The 20,457-nt window shown below is 41.7% G+C and overlaps 2 protein-coding genes across 2 annotated transcripts; one reads left to right on the top strand and one right to left on the bottom strand.

The window, feature by feature from the left end:
- The first annotated feature begins 623 nt into the window (after positions 1-623).
- LOC108101225 lies at positions 624-2,250 on the top strand. Its single transcript, XM_017205477.2, has 6 exons — positions 624-764; positions 825-866; positions 1,000-1,423; positions 1,476-1,550; positions 1,614-1,926; positions 1,991-2,250. The coding sequence occupies exons 1-6, from the start codon at positions 733-735 to the stop codon at positions 2,176-2,178; spliced, it is 1,074 nt and encodes a 357-aa protein (XP_017060966.2). The 5' UTR covers positions 624-732; the 3' UTR covers positions 2,179-2,250.
- Positions 2,251-7,697: 5,447 nt separating this feature from the next.
- On the bottom strand, positions 7,698-8,819 carry LOC108101300 (serine protease grass-like). Its single transcript, XM_017205605.2, has 4 exons — positions 8,627-8,819; positions 8,519-8,564; positions 8,299-8,465; positions 7,698-8,245 (listed from the first exon to the last, which is right to left on the bottom strand). Exons 1-4 carry the CDS (start codon positions 8,682-8,684, stop codon positions 7,839-7,841), a joined length of 678 nt encoding a protein of 225 aa, XP_017061094.2. The 5' UTR covers positions 8,685-8,819; the 3' UTR covers positions 7,698-7,838.
- Positions 8,820-20,457: the final 11,638 nt, after the last annotated feature.

Consider the following 20,457-nt stretch of genomic DNA (forward strand, 5'->3'; position numbering starts at 1 on the left):
AATATAAAGGTCAGAAATAAGTGTATTTAAAGTGTATTTTTCCATTTTTCAAAAAGTTCCCCTAATTCCCTAAATTGTTTTTGTCAGTGGGCAACTGTTTATGTACAGCGGCTTATGTACTAAGTGCGGAACCAAGTTGAAGGAGCTGCGGATGGGAACCGCTTGCGCTGCACGACGACGACTGTACGAAAAAGCGTCGCTGCGTGAAAAAGCGTCCTGCGGCGGGCAGCGACGCCGGCCGAGGCAGCGAGGTCCTTGCGCTTCGCTGTGTTAATGTTGCCGCGGGACTTAGACGCTTTGATGAGCGGCCAAGGGAGCAGGAGCATAAAAGGGAAGGCAAAGGGAGGGGAAGAAGGAAGAGGGGCCGCGGGGGAGGGGAACGGAAACAGCCGGAGATAGAAGCTGAAGGAGCGCCGCTGGCGATCGCCACGATGGGTCGTGGAGAACCGCCGGAGGACATGCGCCTGCGCAACGAACAAAGCCAGCAAGTGCAACTGCAACTAGTTGCAACTATTCCGCTTTAATTGCATATTAATGCGAAAATGTGTGAAATGTGCCCCCAGGGCGTCGACAGCACAGCAGCACAGCAGCCCTTGACACTCGAATCGGAATGGAAGTAAGGCCAAAACATATCGGGCTTACTCTCGGTCAACACGAGTCAAAACACAGCTACATACATTTCACTCACTCTTCCAGTTCCTTCCTTCAGACTGCAGGGAGTGATCGGGAAGTATGAGGAGGATACACGTAATACCCCCAAAGAGGTAAGTTAGCCAGCACAAAAGAAGATTTTATTATAATTTATTCATATTCCCCATCAACAGGATAGTCGAGCTCTACAGATCCGACAATTTTGAGGCCGAATCGTAAGTACTTTTTTATATTTTTTAAATGCGCAAATCATACTAACACTTGCAGTACAATAATTTATAATTATTTTTGTAGTTATCCAATATATTTGAATTTAATTTTATTATACAAAATATTTTTTTGCACCAGATTAACTTCGGTTAATGACAGCCAAGCGAAGATAGCAGCAGATGGATTAGTCAGCACTGAAAATGTTAATAGTCATGAAGATGGTCATCTAACTGCCTCACCAAAATTGCCCAGCCTCATGGATCGTTGTTCCAGATCAAAGACTAAGGGTCTCTATAATCTATCCCTTCAACTGTTGGACCAGGATGTGTCCAGAGGATATGAGAGCGATTGGTCAGAGGCAAAACCAAAGAACTGCGATCAGGACAGATACCATCATTTAGGGTTCAGCTTGGGCCATAAGCAAAAGAGAACCTACAATCGCCAAAACGAACAGCTAAGTATGAAGAAGCCTGGCGAAAAACTTGATGGAATATTCAAAAAAAGAAGCTTTTCCACACCTAAAATGAAAACCTTGACAAGAAATCCTAGATACACGAATAAGGTAGGTATTTCGGAGGATTTCTAGTAATGTGTATAAACCATATTTTTTTTAGACCGAACAGGTAAAAGAAAAAAGTTTAGAGCATGGTGGGGAATCGTTCAGACCTTTTAAATACAAACACCGTAAAGTAAGCAATTTCTTAAAATTAATAATATTAAATAAATTTTATCGTGATATATTGTACCATTAGCTGACTCGTAAAATTTCGAATAGCAGTTCAGCGCTCTGCAAACAACCAGTAATCACAGCCACGAAACAGCCAAAAATCGAAGGAATTTTTCCCAGAAGGGCATATAACAATCAGCCCGATGCAAAGCCATTCAGATACTCCGAAAACCCGAGGAATACCTATAGAACATTCTTTAAAAGTCAAGAACCCAAAAAGATTGCAGAACATAGTTTAAACAAAAAAAACCAAAAGAACATTCATAATGGGGTTGGTATTAAGGAAGTTCTTAAATCCTGGGCATCAGAGCAGCTAGATTTTATATTGCATGTAATTGGTAAGAATTATATATATGAAAATATGTATAAACCTAATAAGTTTTGAGTTCCCTGCGTTTCCAGACGAGAATCACCTTTATACCTTAATTTTTCTACTGGCCACCTTAGTTTACTTGGCCTATATTTTGATATATGATGTTAGTGAAAATTTGAACGAGCAGCGGCGATATTTGGCGAAATTGGAAAGCGCGGGACTGGCGATGAAATGTTTCTATTACCTGATGCGCCTGCTGAGGGCCCCAATATTCTGATGGGGCAGGAGAAAATTGAAGTTTTAATCAAACATTTTGCATTTCAATAATAAAACGGCTCGTTGTTATTCAGTTTTGTGGCGAAATATTTATTGTAAAATATTTATAAACGGATATTTTTGCTGTTTTTCGCTCCCCACCAAAGTGTTGAATAGAACTCGCGCTCCAACGCCTCTTCCGCGCTGCCACGCCCCTCATTTCCCACCTGTCCCATCGTCGGTTGGTGCCGGGCTAACAAATGAAAAACAAATATTAAGCTCTGTTGTTTTGCCAAAATAGAACCGAAAATCCACACACACATACACAGAGTAGCGGGCAGAATGCGCTGAAATTGTAAAGTGTTAAAAATAATAAATTATTTCTGTTATTCTAAGTGGTATTAGAAAATGTACATGCATAAATTTAAATTGCCAGCGCGTGTTGCAAAAACAATCCATCGCCGCCAAATTGAAATTCCATTGTCCACAAAGGAGTGGCGTGGTGTTTAAAAACAGCAGATAGCCATTCTTTATCCAGCTGCACCACCTGACCCACCTGGCCCCCCCGCACCACCCAACCACCCCTTTGTCTACTGCCCTGACATCGGATAAATGTCACGGCCTTAGGCCCACTAATCCGTGGCCGTAAGCCCGGCGGCCGAAAGTCTCTTCAACTCTGGCCCGTATGGCAAAATTTGTGTAATTTGAAAACATTTTTGTGAGCGGCTAAAGAAGGTCGTAAATCACAGATACTTCTTGGCAGCAGCCAACATCGAACTTGTTTGAGCTCCAGAAATCGGGCTTAAATGCTGCCGATGCCAAGTGGTAGTTCCAACAACCGTTTACAACGTAAACACAACCCAGACAATGCAGAGTATCTGCGAACCGAAAGGGGAGAAAGGTATCTTGCGGATCGCCTGCGGGCGACTTCTTATTCTCAGTCCTCCTCTTTCACTATCCGAATATGAAATCTGCCCACTGGCCTGACAACAACGAAGTCCAACTCGGGTCCGGAATGAAGAAAGGAAAACCTTTTCTTGGGTGAATCACCAACTCAAAAATCTTAAGTTGAAATTGTTTTGTTTTGTGTTATTCACAAAAAAAAAACCCCAAAAATAATAAAAACAAAAACAAATTATTCATCCTTCCAAAATTTATTTATATAACACAAAGGAAGGTTTTCAAATTCGGCATTGCTAATATGTAATTCCCAGAATTTATTATCAGAACTATAGTAATGGAATTTTCATATGAATTTTGTACTTTGGTTTTTTTTTTTCCAATTCGTGCCTCATGGTAATATTTTTTTATCTTCTAACTGTAAAATTATATAGAATTTTATTAGTGTTTATTTGTTAGTAATGTTTTCTCATCAATATTTTTATAATACTTATTCTGCAAATGGTTTTCACTTAAGTATTTTAAGTTTAGGAAAAATCATCCAAAAGAAATATAAATGAATTCGAAAACCTCCCAAGCTTATAATAAGTCCCAAATTGATTTGTATTTTATTGGATATGTTAATTAGATAGTCCCATTTTCGTTTTACTTCCAACCCGCCGACCATTAGTGAAGCCATTAATATAGTTGGAGCCTCCCAGGGCACAAGCAAGCCAACTTGGCTCGAAGGCCCCCACCAAAGTAGATGGCGATTGAACTGAGGGCGATATTCTCACATACTCGTATAGGAGTTGTTGTGGGAACTCTTTTCCCATTGCCTTGAAAAACGGAGAGAAACAGATACGGATACGAACCGAAAGCTATCTTCTGTGAAGCAACAATGCGGCAAATGTCCTGGGGCATTAGCTCATTTGTTTCACAGTCGTGGACAAGATAATCGCCAATGTCCGCCGCTTAGAGGAGCGGTAGAAGGAAGAGCCGCAGATACTCGTACTTTTCGTTTTCGACGGCCGTGTGCCCATTCACTGCTGGGGGAAATGTATCTCAATAATTTTCACACGAACCTCGCTTCAAATAGAGTTGTTCAAGCCGGGCTCAGACCGCTTCATCTGCGGCACTTCGGATGCATCATTCAGTCAGTCAGTCAGTCAACAAGCTCTGGCAGTGGCAACAGCTGTACGACATGGCCACATGCAACCGGCTTACACTCGTTGCAACACACACTCCCCCGCTACCCGCTCCCCCCTCCCTCTCCCTCTTCTTATCCCCTGCCACATCTCCCTGCGCATCTTGCACCTTCAGACAGACGGTAACTGAAACTGTCACAACGTCAGCGCGGACACCTTCGGCGCTGGTTCGACTTCATTTGGATATTCAGGATCTCGGTCCCCTTTCACTCCCACTCAGCCAGGCAACTCAGCCTGGTCGTCGTCATGGCTGCAAAATACACTAGATACAGCTAAGCACAGAGCAAAATTAATATACATTTATTTCAAGTTCAAAAATAGAGAAGTTCTTCCTAGAATCATATCACATAATATAGCATTCATGATCATTAAGCTTTCAGAAACCAATTCAATAAAACCTGAGTAAATAGCAAAATCTAAAATATAAAATGAGTTAAGATAAAGATATATTTTATAAAAGTTGCTTTGGTTAAGTGATATCTACATGTTTTTATAATAAAACTTTTATTGGATGGATAACTTAAGTTATTTCTTCTACATTATCTCTCAACTAAGGCTACATTTTTTCCAGTGCACTGACACAGCTACGACTTCAGTGGAAGCCCAATCCAAAGCCAAAGCTGATGCCTGGGCCGAAACAGAGGAGAGCAGAGCTCTGGGGCCTGTTTCGCTTGTAATTATAATATTCCAGCCAACCCAGAACTTTGCCAGCGGCCAGAAACAGGAAGATGAAGCGGCGTCATACGGAACTCTCGTTGTTGTTGTTCTTGTTATTCTTGTTGTTGTTGTTGTTGGTGTTGCTGCAACACGACAACGACAATGGCAACAACAACAACAACAACGAAGACGGCGGCTCGGAGAATGCCTGCAGACTTTACGAATGACCTCGAGCGCCACAAATGCTGATTACGAGGCCGTCCCACCAGCCACAGGATCCAGATCCCCATCAGCAACACCAGAATAAAAATAAAGGAACATGGCTGACCGCAGAGTCAATAGCGAAGGGGGAATACCCTAGCCCATTATAATTACAGGAGATTCAACAAGGTAATAAGGAGGCCATAATGGAAAGTACATTCCAAAAGATTTCATTTTGAAATATATATTTGAACTTTTATTTATGGTCGACATTGTTGATAAGAAATAATCTAACACAAATCCAATTATTGTAGCACCTTGTGTTTTCAATACATATAAATATTTAATAAATAAAGCGGCTTATCAGTGCCAAGCCAATCACAGAAAAACACCGATTTATTCACCAATAAAAAAGCAGTTCGATGGGGCTAAGGCTCAAACTCGCTGGCCAAAAGCTCGGTAAAAGTCAGAAGAGAAGGTCGGCAACCTTTTCTCCTTTCGGCCAGCTTGAATTCGGAGTGTGTGTGGGTGGTTTGGGGGCACGGGTGGGTATTTGTGCATCGCTCTGGGGGTCACCGTGTGCGTGCCCAGGACACCGCTGTCCAGTCGCTGGAGCCGTCCCATTTACATAGCTTGAGGTATTTCAATTTATTTCATTGTGCCTTTCATATTATTGTATTTGCAATTTTGATTGCAGTTGCCGATGGGAGGCGGTGGGGCAAAGGGGGGCTTAAGGGGTGGGTGGGGCAAATGCAAAAATCCGTATAGAGGCATTTTAAACGCAGATTGACAGGCAACCTCAGCGGGCGATAACTTGATTATTTTCCATTTAAATTTAACAAACGCACACACGCAGAAATATTGACCTGAAGGCTCTTGGGCATTTTTCTTATTATGAGAAATAATATTTTAGTCAAATATTTGATTTAAATACGATAGCTTGGCATTAAGTAAATAAACATAAATAAGACAAAAGACAAGAAAACAACAAATGTCAGATCAAATGTTTGCCCAGCGGCCAGATTTTGATTTTTATACCCAGTCGGATTGTCGCTGCATTGCATTGCATTGCATTGCATTGGACTCCATTATCAATTTGCAACGACATTGATATATGATGACTGTCGAAACAATAACAACAAAAGTGAAAAGAAAAACAGTACGGAATTTATGTGGCCAGCGGAGAGAATAAAAGTCATAAAATCACTGCACAAATGGCACTCGAAAAGTACTTACAAATGCAGATACAAGCATCTGTATCTGTATCTGTATCGGTATCTGTATCTGTACCATCATGCAGTTCAATCAAGTGGAGATTTTAAGAGTTTCACTGGGATTCATTGGCTTTTGTTCTTTTTGGAACTTTAATTACACCGCCCAGCAGAAAATGAAGAGAACGATTTGGTTCCTCTGTGGAATTGCCTTTCAACTTGAGTTTTATTGGCACTTGGCCGAATCATTTCCCATCCAGCAATCATCAAGCACCGAGATTAAAAACCTTCGTTAGGCACAGATGAAGCAAAACAAATGTGTCATGTTCAATTTGAGGGAATATCTCTCAAGTGCCTTGATTTTGATTGCAGCTTGTCCATGGCTAAAACACGAAGCCGAAATAACAATGCCAGAAAGAGTTTGCCCAGAATTCATCATGAATATTGAAAATGAAATATAAATACATACGTTTAAAATACCAAGTAAAATCGTAACCATTTAAATAGTGGCTTTGTTGAAAAATAAATTTGTTATAAATATTACAACTTAATAAAGTGTTTGCTTTACGACTAATTTAAGCCCGAACATAACATTTGCATGATTAATTTTACGGACTGAACATTTTTAAAGGTCCCATAAAGTACACACCAATTTAAGACCTTTTCTCATATGCAACAACTAATTGCAACCTTAGCAGCACTTGCTGCAATTAAAATAAAAATGCAGTTTCACTCGAAGTTCTAGCAGGACTGCCAAAAAGATTTTTCACAATTTGCTTGTATTTGGGCCATTAATGTGTGCGTGCATGGGCTGATTTCAATGTGGAAAACACAATCGAATAGGGCTCCACATACGCCCACAAGAGCACACACCAATACCGATAAATCAGAATGCAAGAACTGACCAAATACAAGAAACGAAAAATGCATAACGAAAGCATAAATTGCCAACAATAAATAACCGAAAAAATTGTAAATAAAGTTGCTGCACAAATATTTCATAAGGCAACGAACAACCGAACGAGCCAACGAGCGACCGAATCCCAGCTTAGGGCTAAAGAGCAGATGCCAAAAAGCGGGGAACGGTAAGACACCAGGGCACCCAAGTATCCGAGTATCCCAGTATCCGAATATTCGAGTATTCGAGTGCTCGAGTATCCGACTACCCAGTCGCTTGGGCAGAAGGCAGCAAAAAGCGGACAGTAGACGGCAGACTGCAGACACCAAATGCCAAACACCAGGCGAGGCCAGAAGTATTTACGGCCAACTTAACACACGCCAAAAGTGGCAACGTGACACGAGTGCAGACCCCCTTCAATACCTTCCATTAAAATGTACATTCAATCTCTATTTTCTAGATTTATTAGAGCTTTTATTAATGTGGATAAAGGCAGGTATAACAATTAACAGATGCCATTAGTATTATTTATGTCAATATTGTATTAATTGCAAAGTAACTCAAGAAAAACCAAAACAATTTAAGACCGCAATTCGAATCCTTATGAGCTTTTATAGGACAATGCGACTCAATTCGAGTGAGCTCCATTTACGGTCTGCAATATCCAGTCCTTGAAGTAACTCACTTTTGTGTAGACTCCAATGCCATTGCAGGTGGAAGTTCCAAGACTGACAATGCCGATTTGGAAGAACCTTTTTTTTCCCCCGTGGTTTAGCTGTGCGCTCAACGGACCACCGGAATCCCCGCTGCAAGAGTCCCTGTCGTGGTTTTTACTCCCAGCACAAAGTTGGGAATCAACAAATTGGTTAAAATAACTTTCGCATGTTCTGCGCTTTAAGCGTTGGAGAGAGGTTGTCATTAGAACACTGCTAAGGTGGCCCGATCGAGTGTTTCCCCAGCCAGTGGCAATAAAGTCTTTTAACTTTTCCTCCCTTTTCTCAGGGGGAGGAAAGAGACAAATTGGCCTGATATAGTCTAAAATAAAAGTGTTTAGCTTAGATAGTTCTTGTTAATTATACCATATTTACCCGTGAAATGAACATAATTTTCCAATTGAAGCAGTGCTATATCAGAAACTGGGGAAGAATTATCGTCCAACTGATGGTAAGCAATTCTGTGAATATTAACTTCCATTTGTTCTGACAAACAATTTTCCGTCGTGCAGTTTCTATCATGTACGCCTAAAACCACTTTTCTGGAAGTAATAAAATGTTAGTTTTTATTTAAAATTAGCAGTATTAAGCTTACTTAGGCTGCACTGTATGCACGCAAACACCAGAAGTCAACACAAATTCTGCAAAATATAAACGACAAAGTTAAACTAAGCGAACAAACAGATCGAGTCGGAATACTGACGGCTGTTGATCAGTGTGCCGGCACAGAAACGAGTATAATTTCCTAGAGCTAGAGCCATCCACGGACTCGATAATCTATTAGCAACACGTCCTCCAACTATCCGCCGAAATCTTCTCGGGGAAGCTGGTACTCCACAATTTCGTTCTAGTGAAGTGGACGATACTTCGATCGCCGCAAGAACTAAGAAAACTAATGCCGATGTGATGAACCTCATTTTATAACACAAAATGATTAATGATTTTCAGTGAGGGCCACTTATATAGCTCATTATCAAATATACACTCATCGTGGTGAATTGTATAGCTCATTCCTCTCAAATATTACAAAATTAATGATTTTTATTGGGACGCGAAAAATACCAAACAGCTCAGCTCACTAGACCAAAAATACAAAAGAAATCAATATAAAATTGTAGACATTGTCTTAAAAATGTATACACAATATTTTTTTAATTTAAAAATCAAAAACACATATCAAATGTTGTATTAATTGAATGTATATAGAATAATATAGAATATAGAAACATTCAAACAGCCTAATTCGAGCTGTGGTTCTTCTTTTTTACTACTTGCATTTTTCGAATCTGGTTTCCTTCCTCGTTTTGAGCGATCAGTTTTGTATATGTTTACTCTTGATTCTGTGATGCGACTCACGATCGCATACCTGGCTGCCACACACTCCCGCACACCCAAACACCCAGGAGGCCAACTGCATTCGGGCAGCAGCTCGTGGTCCTCCAACAAAAACAACAAGGATGGGGGAGTGATGGGGGAGGGGCGGGGGAGGGATTGCTGGAGCGGCTCTCGTATCGAAAACCCAAAAAGTAAAAATTGCCCCAAGCGAATGTTGCAAGCCAGAGATAAGCAGCCACTGCGGCAACTTAACATTTCGGTTTGGGTTGGGGTTGGGGTTGGGGTTGGGTGGAAGATGGGCAAACAAATTTCATACTTGGCCCAATGTTTAAACTCTTCAATTGGCTAAAAGCGTTTTTCCCTGTGTGCGCTATCTAAATGTGGCACGATTATTGTTATTATTGCTGTTGTTCTTGCAGCGCTCGCAGGCGTCCACGGCCAGTTAGTTGGCCTAACTATTTATTTGCATATGCGGTTTGCCATCCAAATCTAGAATTTATTAGCAATCGCTGTGCAGGCGCAACGGCAACGGCAGCAGGGCCAATCTCCAGCAGTCACAACAGGTAAGTGAACTGCCAAGACCCCGGCAGTCATCTGCCTCTTATTACTCATAAATAGCACACGAAGCGAAGGCATCAGGACTTTTGTCAACGCGACTGCAATGCTGCAGAATGTGGCAAAATAAACGAAAATAAGGGAACAAGTGAAATAATCTCAGAAGGGAGTGGAATGCAACTTGCGGATACCCCTGCTTGAATTTATTCTTAGTCATATAAGTTCAAGATTTTATATTCATATATGCATTTATCTCAATTAAAAGTATTTTTAATAATAAACAAATGAGAAATTTGTATTACTAGATTACAAATATATATTGCACTTCACTTTTAGTTATGTTTGCATTATACTCTATGCTAAGCAAGCTCCTATTAAATTTATTGCTATTTTACATTTGGTAAATAGTAATTTGTTTTTGTTTTGTTTCGAGTGTTCCCAAATCTGGCATACCCTTGACCCCTGACTCCCAGTACTGGGTATGGAGGGAACGAGAGAGACTTGGCGGTCATATAAGAACACCAAGAGGAGCAACAACAAAGGCGAATACCGCTGGCGATGGAGGAATAAGAGCGGCGGCAACAACAACAAATTGGAATATATGCCCGGCAGGCATAACGGTGTTCATAATAATGATGGCGAGGTCTCTGAAAAGAACCACGATGGAGGAGCATTCCGCAGCGGAATCGGCAGGAGCAACCGCAGCAGAGGCAGCAGCAGCAGAGGCAGCAGCAGCAGGAGCAAAAGTGGCAGGAGTGGCAGCAGCCAGGAGCAGGCCGAGAGACCAGGCCGAGGCCGAGGCAAGGACAACATGGCCGCAACATAATGAAAACGAAGGGAATTTTCAGTTCGCGAACTCGTCGTCAAGGATCCTGCGGAAAAGGGGGGAAATGGGGAAAATGTGGGAGGAGGGAGGGGTGGAGAGGAAAACGGGGAACGGGGGCAACGACGCACGAAACCGCACAAAATGCCCGCTGGCCATTGCAAGTTCTCAAGTGCTTCCGGCTGAGAGGTTGCCTACCCAGAAACGCAACGAGAACGAGGACAGTGGCGGAGAAGGGGTACCGTTGACACCCAAAAAGCCGCCCACCCAACCACCCACCGCTTTCCGCTTCCCCTGCCCTCCTGCACAGAACAAAAAAAATTATAAGGAATAAGAACTCAACTGATCTTATTTGGAATACACTTCAATCACATTTATCTTACTTAATTTTATTTTCCACTCATGTTTTTTTATATATTCTGCTATTAAAAAAACAAAAATCATAAAATTTATGTAGTTTTAAAATTGTATGTAAGTTCATGGGCTAACATTAAAATTATATCGGACTCTGCATTATATTTTGCAAAACATTCTATAGTCATACCATTAAATTCAGATTAATTAATATACAAAATTGGTAAAATAATCAGTTATTTTCACTTTTAGAGCATACCTACTTTTAATTCAAGATAAGACATCAAAAGCATTAAAATAATTTGTTAGGAATAGTCGAATTACGAATAGGGGAATTTTTTCGAGCTGGAATCTTTTCTTGGGAAATATTTCTTACTGTGCAGCCTACCTACCAATATTGTCATGTGGTTTTCTTTGCCAATGGAGGAGGAAGTGGTGGATGACGAGGGGAAACTCCTGGTTGACTGCCACTAACCATTGAGCTTCATCAGCAGGCAGCGAGAACGATGACGATGGCGAATAAGATGATGACGATGATGATGACGACGTCGACATCATGGGACGGAAATGAGTGAAGCGTGACATTTGCTGCTCCAGCGTGTCATGCTTCACTGCTCAGCACCACCCCCTTTCCCCTGCCCCTCCCCCTCCCCCTTCCCCTTGGCAGCCCCGCTCCTCCTACAGCACCTGCCACTTCCTTGCCATCGTCTCTTTATCCTTTTCTCATCCTCAGAGCCTGTCCTTTCTGCTCCCCCCCCACCGTTTCACATGTGAGCCGCGGGCCAGGCAAAAGGAAACTCCTCGTATAACGCAAATTAAAAATCGCACTGCGACTGCAAGACATCCCGGTAATGGGAAACTAGCGTGTAAATATGTGGAGCTGCCAAAGAAGCGATGTCCTCGTGCCCCCAAATGCAGGCAGCACTCTTTTAATTAGCACCCTCCACATATCGGGCTTTAATTTACCATTACCCCCTCCCCAGTTTTTGTGACCGCTTTAAGTAGTGCAAATAATGTGGCGAATGGCCGACGGCGAAGGTTAGATTCCAACATCAAAACAAATGCATAACAAAAGGTGTAGCCCACATATCATGAATATTTTGAGGAAAATTGCCTCTAACGCGCTGCTGTCCGCTTTTCCCTGCCCAAAAACGGGGGAGATGGTGGGTGGCTGACCTCCCATCCCAACTCCCATTTGGGTGCCGCAATCAACCTTTGGCAGCGGCTCGCGTTTTTGACTTGCCAGCGGCCAAATATCGATGTAAAGAATTAAAAACATAGGTACATGCGTACTGAGGGCGGTGGATTGCCTTCGGGCGCTGGTTTTAAGGGAATGCGGGGGTTGAGTTGGGTGCTGGCCTAAACTGGGAGAACAGCAGATACAATAAAACATGCAAATATGCGCCCAAGGACATTGCAACAACAGCATCAGCAACAACAACGAAAACAACAACGAGAACAACATGAGGGGCAGACACAGTCAAAACAGAGCGAGAACGCCAAAGAACGCAGCCCAAACATCAAACACACACACACATACACATGGAGGAGAAGGTCCTTTGGTGGCGGCATGACCGCAGGTGTATACGCAATACACACATACATACATACATACATACATACATACATACATGCGAATAGATGTGCGGCAGATACCAAAGGGTATAAAGTTTATTTAGCTTTAGACGAAATTAAAGGCCTTTGTATATTAAGTAACCCACGTGGAAGGCATCCGTCCACGCACACAAACCCATACATAAATGCAGTGCGATACCACACACACTCACTCACTCACACACACACACGCAGAGTGTTGAAGTTGTACATAAAATATGCCGCTGGCCGTTCTAAACATACCAAAAATGAAATTTATACCAGAAAAAGGCGAAAAAATAATAAAGCATACAAAAAAAAAGAGAAAAGAGAAAGGAGGATGGGAATGCGAACCGAATTCGTTTCAAATGTTCATTGGAGGGCCCAAAAGGCCGCCGCAGGACAATCGTTGCGTACCTCAAAAACGAGCTGTAAACTTCTCCTCCCCCTGGATTTTCACAGTGTACAACTCGCTGTGTGTGTGTGTGTGTGTGTGAGTGTGGGTGGGGGTGTGTGTGCGGCGCTGGTTATGAAAATACTTCTCCCATATTTTGATTTCATCAGCAGGCTTTTGGCGGTAATAACTGGACATGAAGACAATCGGACCCAACATAAAATAAATTCAAATTGTGGGGCTCGTAAAACAATAAATTGGTACAAAAAATAATCCACAGTAATAAAATCTGTTATGGATACAAAATTCCTAAATTCTACATAAAGGATTTATTTCACAATACAAAGAAATTAACTAAAAAAAAAAGAACAACAGGATTTGACCTTTTATTAGCAGATAGGTCATTCAAAATGTATATGATATGTGACCTGATCTGATATTATTTAAAGCTTTGCATGTAATTACTCCTTTATAGGCAAAACCAGAATTGTATAAACCCATTGCTGCACGAATCTTAAATGGCTGAGAGCATTCTGCATTTAAGATGGCCACCCTTCGGCATGATTATTAACTTTCGGCCGCATTTACATTTTGACAATTGCAGCCGCAATCAGCCAGGCAGCAACATGATGCATGCGTCGGGGTTTCGGGCCCTGTTTTCCGACTCCGATTCCGATTCCGATGCAACTGCAACTGCAGCAAGGACATAAAAACTGATGACTTGTGCCGCTGTCTGATCCGTAACGGTAACCGTAACCATTACATCGACGTCCCAATGGTACAATTTCATCTTTTTTTTTTTATATACATTTTACTGCTCGCTTTTGTCACATATAAAAATGCATGAAATGCGACAACTGGCAAGCCAACATTGTAAAACACGTACGTATCCGAATATATACATGTATATATTGTATATTTAAATGCCGCTACACTGATTGACAAAAGCCATATCGGCGGGGGCTCAATAAAAAGCGAAAAGAGGAGGAGGGCCACCGGGGCGTATGAGTAATGTAACCGAAACAATGCAATTGCCAATAAAGATGAGGCCTCGGCAGAAAAACTTGATTGCAATTTCGTCTTTTTTTTATGCATATTCCGCTTGGGGTGGTGGCTTCAAACTATGAAAGGTGAAATGTCCATTAAAAAGAAATATATATTTCGGCAACTTAAAGCCAAAACTGCCAGTGTATTAATCAAATAAAATATGCTGAATGCAAATAAAGCTTAGAAAGTGCAAAACTACGAAAAACTTCGCTCGGCAAACGGCTTCAATATTTAATGCAATTGTTATAGAAATTTATTTTGATTTTATTACAACGCTCATGAATAATTGGCACACCTCGGACCCCATGATTCCAGATTCCCCGATTGCAGATTTCTGAGCCTGAGCATGCATATGGAAAGCGCTTTTCCGATTCACGCTCGCTGCTTGCATTTATAAAACCGTTTGTCCGCGATTTGCATATTTTTAGGCGCCATTCTATTTTTCATTCAACGCCACGCAACGCCATTAAAGCCGGGCGCTTAAGCATGTACATACATATAGGTATAAATATTGGTTGGGGGGGGGGGTCCAGGATATTCTATATAATTTTGTAGTCTCACATTTTGCGGAGCTAATCTGCATTTAAATGGAATTTTTAATTATTTTCCTGGCCGCATCCTTTGACAATCACAGCGGACCAACGGCGCTCGAGGCGGCAGCGAGGACAGCCGTTCGTACCGCCGCCACGCTGCCACGCTGCCACGCCCACACCAACACACCGCCCACCAATTCGCGGTCGGCGAAATGCAGTTCGAATTTAAATAAAACTTAACAAGCTTGCGCACACACAAAGGTAGGTTAGTGCCCCCGCATCGCCCCCTCCAATATATTTCTCAAATGCCAGTGCATTTTAGATTGCCAATCAAAATGTGGAGCAAAATATATCAGCAGGTGTTGGTTTAGAGGGGTGGGGGCGAAAAAAAGGGGGAGGTGAGGGGAAAACTGGTGGAAAATCGGTGCCCGTTGCGCCCAACAATTTTGCCATCATCGGCTAAGCAAATAAGAATATTAATGGTTTTTTCCAGCCATTGCACAATATTTTGCACCCACCCATGCATAATACACCTGAGCGGGTTTTTCGATTAGGAGCCTGTTCCGCCCCGCCTCCGCCCCGCCACGCCCACTTTTCACCTTTTCCGTCCCACCTCCCGCATGAAACTCAATATGTGCCTGTGATAGTGGCGTGCATAAAATTAAAACTGGCGACATTTTACAAATTGCATTTTCGCATTTATGCCAATGAAAAATTGTAATTAACATGTTAATTAATAGTTAGCCGCGGGCCTGGTTTGTTTTATTAAACATGAAAAATCCGCTGCATAATTTTAGGCTCGCCAATGAACATAAATATGTATGTACGCCAGTTGTCGTTCAATGAAAACAAAATCACTTTATGAGCCTGCTATTTTAATATTAATTAGTTTTGGCTGCCTGCGAAAAAGAAAATAAAAAAAAAAACATGAAAACCCGGTAAACATACAAATTTTATTGTACATTATAATGACAGTCGACGGGGGAAGTGAGAAGCTTTTTTAACTCCTCGAGAATCGGGGAATTCCGGTTGAAATGTTCGGGGGCCAAAGTATTCGATGATTGGCTGGCGGGCAGGTTCGCCGAAATGATTGTCATTCTGGCCATGGCCATAGCCAGGGCCATAGTGAAAAACCGGAAGTGACCTGGAATCCTGCGGGCTCAAGCCGCTTGTCTTTCAATTTGGCTGCTGGAGCGGCGAGCTTGTTTGGTTTCATCAGGTTACGGCCATGGCATTCCCTGAATTCCGGTGAGACGGTGGTCGGAATTGGCCAACGGCGCTTCGGTGCTTCGAACTCCTCCTCCTTGACTTGCCCACACACACACACTACTACACACACACACACGCCTCCTTTTGCCTTGTTGTTTCTGGAAAGGAAATGTGAGCGTGAGCTGCATGTCTGGTCCTGGATTGGATTGGGCCAGCTCCACTGGCCAACACCAACAGGCAGGCGGGCCAAAGGAGCCGGAGTTGGCAACATAACGGAGCGGAAATTAAAAGAAGCAAAAAGAAAACAGCACCGGAACAGGAACAGGATGAGGATGATGCCAGATGAGGATGAGGATGTGGAGGAGGAGCCTCTAAACCCAAAACCGTAACCGTAACCGCACCTGCACATTACAATGAGTCCTGCGGCAAGGAATGCAAAACCAAACTAACAGACTTACAAGCCCTAACAAAGAACTCGTCGATATCATTGCTGCCACAGCTGCCGACTCCAATGCAATGCGATTCCGATGGGCGATCCTTGGGTGCTGATGGCAGGATAATGATGCGGAACCCTTCGCTGACTTGTTGCACTGCAATCCAGCCGAGATTGACAGCTGCCAACGGTCTTATCCTCGAGTTAGCCAAACAAGGAGTCCTCCTTTCGTCTTAGTTACAGCTATTCACTCGATGCTTCACAAAAACCAACTCAAACAAGTAACCAAATTTAGTTTATCCGCCCAGTCGAAGATGTACACACACTTCGCCTTTGTCATTTCTTGGTCTAAGTCCTTCAATTTGGCTTGTTGGGATAGCCATCTCGGTTCGAAATTTACTTGCAGCCCCGGCACTCGATTTCTGTTGGAAAGTTGGAAAAGCAATTACTTTTTCGTCGAAATTTTTGTGCTTCGTAAACATTTAATTTCCAATTTTAATTTGCTCCAATGCATTGCCACACATCCACAGAGGACGAGAGGCTGGAGAGGCTGGAGAGGCAGGATTGGAGAACCAATCGACATTGGGGACTGCTAGCTGAGGTCCTGCTGCTGCAGCAAAGGACCTTCCCCGCCCTCCACCTCCGCCTCTTCGGCAGCCAGGCTCATGTGGCTCCGGCTCCGTTTCTCATTTACATTAAATAAATATTGTACAATTGTATTGAGCAGCTGGCAAAGGTGAGTCCCAGTCCGATGAAATGAGCTCCGGTTCCGGTGCCAACTTCATCTTACGAGCTGCGGCTTTGGCCTCCCCCTCCTCCCCCCTCCCCCTCCTCCACCTCCCCCTCCTTTTCATCCATCTCCTCCTCATTCTGCAAGTGTAAATATTCCCAGAAAATAAAAGAAATTTACCTGACAAAGAACAAAAAAATGAGCTTTCAATGAATAAAATGGGAATTGAAACGTTTTGCTGGTTCGGTTTATGGAAAATGCATGTTGCATATGCCGTGTTCCGTATGCAAATGCTGCAAACCAATAGTGCAATTTGATAGCAATGAAAATAACCGAAATATTGCCAAGCACATCCCTTCGCCACACACAAAACAAAAAATCAATTTCAAATTGATATCTCGGTGGATAGTGCAATGTCCTGATGGCTCAACTCCCATCGGTAATCCTTGGATTCTGTTACTTCTGTAAACACCTTTGACTTTACAATACCATAATTTTAAAAGCTGAGGAACAAAGATAGTCAGCTTTATTAATTTTTATCAAGAACTTTGGAACTTAGGTCCTTTAACACATAACTGTTTGGTATTCAGAGGTATTTGTATTTGTTTAGATAGAATCAATTTCATAGCTTTTAAAAATGTATTTTGTTATATTTTTTCCAAAACTTTTTCTTTGGTCCTAGTACCTCCATTTTTTCCTAAGCTTATAAATTTGTCGCTCAGAAATATAAAACATTTCCCACATCTTTATATGAATTACATTTTTTTTCTATGTTTTTGCAGTTGTCCCCACTCACACGGGGAAAGGCACTCACATAGATGATATCCTTTTTAATGGCTCAGTGGAGTCCTGATCCAATGACTTGTGATGTGCAAATGTTATCCTGTCTCCCAGGCTCGGTCTATCCGTCTGTCTGTCTCCGCACTGCATGTGTGTTTATAATTTACTTTGCTTTCTGACAAAAGGATTTTAAAACAATTATTTTAATGTTTTTCCCACACACACACACACGCACACACGGGCAGATGCAGGAGAAACAGACATTACGTCAAATTGAGTTTGTTTCATTGGGAAAATGTTAAAATGTTGAAATGACTTTTGTCAATTTTTGGCTTTTAAATGCAATTTTTCTCTTCATTTAACATTGGCTCTGTCACGTATAATTCGAGCAAAATCGAAAACTTTATTTAATCAAACACAAACACAAATGCAAATAGAACAAAAGAACATTGTAAATAAATGGCAAAAAAAAGAGCTTGCATTCATGTTTTCTGTTTTTGCATCCACTTTCGTTATTGTTATTTCACAAAATTACCGTTAGTTATGTAAATGCCATTTTTCTACAATTATTTATTGAAGCGTTAAACAAAGTACACAAATTAGATTCCAAGCCAAGTACAACTTTAAATTACATCAAATATCAAACACTTGATTGCCGAAACAAATTAAATAAAATGAATTCCAAATGTAGTCAAAAGATCAAACTTTCTGCTCAACGATGATAAATGACTCTGGTAATTATGGGGAGGGCAACTTTTGCCCAATCGCAAAACAAATCCTTAAGTAATTCCGCAGGATGGGAAAACACTTGCAGCGCTTTCTAGTTTCGAACAGTATCAAGATGGCGAAAGAAAGCAAGTCATTAACATATCGCGCCAATGAAAATGCAAATGCAACACAAATTTCCCGGCCAGCCGGATAAGTGACTCTTGCTCCTGCTCCTGTTCCTTGAGAGGATTTTCTCCCGACTCAGCTCGGCTGACCGCTTGTCCGGTGGCTCATTAAAATTCGCTGCCATCTTGCGAAAGTGAAAAATTGCCCAGCCAAAGAAAAAGTTGAACGCAATGGAAGGAGAAAACCTAGACAAGAAAAAAATTGGTAAGAAAGAAAAAAAAGTTTTGTGGCAGCAAAACGTATAATAAATACCCTTACCTGTGAAACTTTTTTAAAAAAAAATTAATCTAAAGGAAAAATGAAAAATCTGAAAACTCATTTTATTAAGTTTTTATAATTTTAAATACAATATATTTCAATTCCTTTAAAAAAGAAAAACAGATTGCACTTTGTTTACTTGTAATATATTATTTAACACAATATCGCTGAATGATGATAAGATAATTATAATTGCTTGAAATTTTCTAGGAAAAATAAAACATTATCTTTTGCTATATTTTGTATTTATAAATAGAATATGAATATGTTTTTAAAAATATATTTATTTACATTTCTTAAAAGTGTATAATCCCAGGCAAAAGGACATTTGCAGAAGCAGAAAGGAAAGCAAGGAAACCTCCGAGGCCATTGCATTTGTCGTGGCTAAAATGGAGGAAGAAGGACTCGAGAAAGGTGTTCCACTTAACTTGGAGCTCCTTGTTGTGGCCATTATAGTTGTACATTTACGCATTGTTAGCACATCATAAAACAAATCTCATGAATATTGCCGGGTTTTATCTGCCGCCAGATTCTTAATGCACTCGCCATGGGAAGCGGCCACATCCTTGACTTGGCTGCGGGTTATTGCCAGAGCGGGGAATCCTCAACGAATCCGGGCAACGGCAACCTTTCCATCCGGAAAGGATGCCTCTCTCCTGTCCGTCGAGCAGCCGTCGAGGTGCAGTCATGTGCAGGAATTAATTTTGCGATTACGCGTAATTACAGCCCGGAAAAAAGTCAACAAAGAAGGACGCGGCGTTGGCAGGAGCAAAACTTAATTGCGAGTAAGTGTTGCTTAATACTTATTATCTGCACTCGCGCCTCCGCCCCCGCCCCCTTTTTCCTCAGCGCCCCCCTCTGATGTCGAAAAGGGGGCGTGTCAGCGGCATTGCCGAAACTTAATTGTTAGCTTGCCGAAACTTTTCGACGCGATATTTAACCCTTTACTTTTTGTTGCTAATTAAAAAACTTTTGACGGGGATAAAAAGGAGCAAAAAAGATGGGAAAATGAAAAGCGTAAAAGCGACATAGATATACTCGTATATATGGTATATATATATATGTATTTCTATATGTACGTATGTCTGTGCGTTGGTTGTTTACACAAAAGCAATCATACGCCACGTTGTGCCCGTTGTGCCCCGCCCACTTTTCAGCTTTTCCAGTTTTCCCGAGCAGTATCGTCACTGTCAACAATACGACATCAAGGCGGTGCTCCAGTCATTCGGGGGCTCCTCAAAAGCAAAGAGTCCTGACTGCTCGACGTAGCGTTGAAGTTTCATTAATTAGATAAAACTTTCTGCCATTTCCCCACATTGTTAATGGCGCCAGCGAACGAGCTGCAAATTATTTGCACACAACAAAAGTCAAAAAGTTGCAGGAGTTGAAGCTTGAAATGTTTGGAAAAAAAACTCAAAACGGTTAGCCATGATATAAGAAGCCATAAACCAGGGGAGGAGATCATTTTTTGGGTAGAAGAAAACTTTCGCATACCCCGGGCCATCTCCTTTTTATTTTCCTAATAATGAGGCAAGTGCAGAAAATTAGGTTTCAATTAAAAAAAGGGTATTGCCGGCGAATCAGAGCAAACGGAAT

This window comes from Drosophila ficusphila, unplaced genomic scaffold (genome assembly GCF_018152265.1).
Source record: "Drosophila ficusphila isolate 14025-0441.05 unplaced genomic scaffold, ASM1815226v1 contig_414, whole genome shotgun sequence".
NCBI lineage: Eukaryota > Metazoa > Arthropoda > Insecta > Diptera > Drosophilidae > Drosophila > Drosophila ficusphila.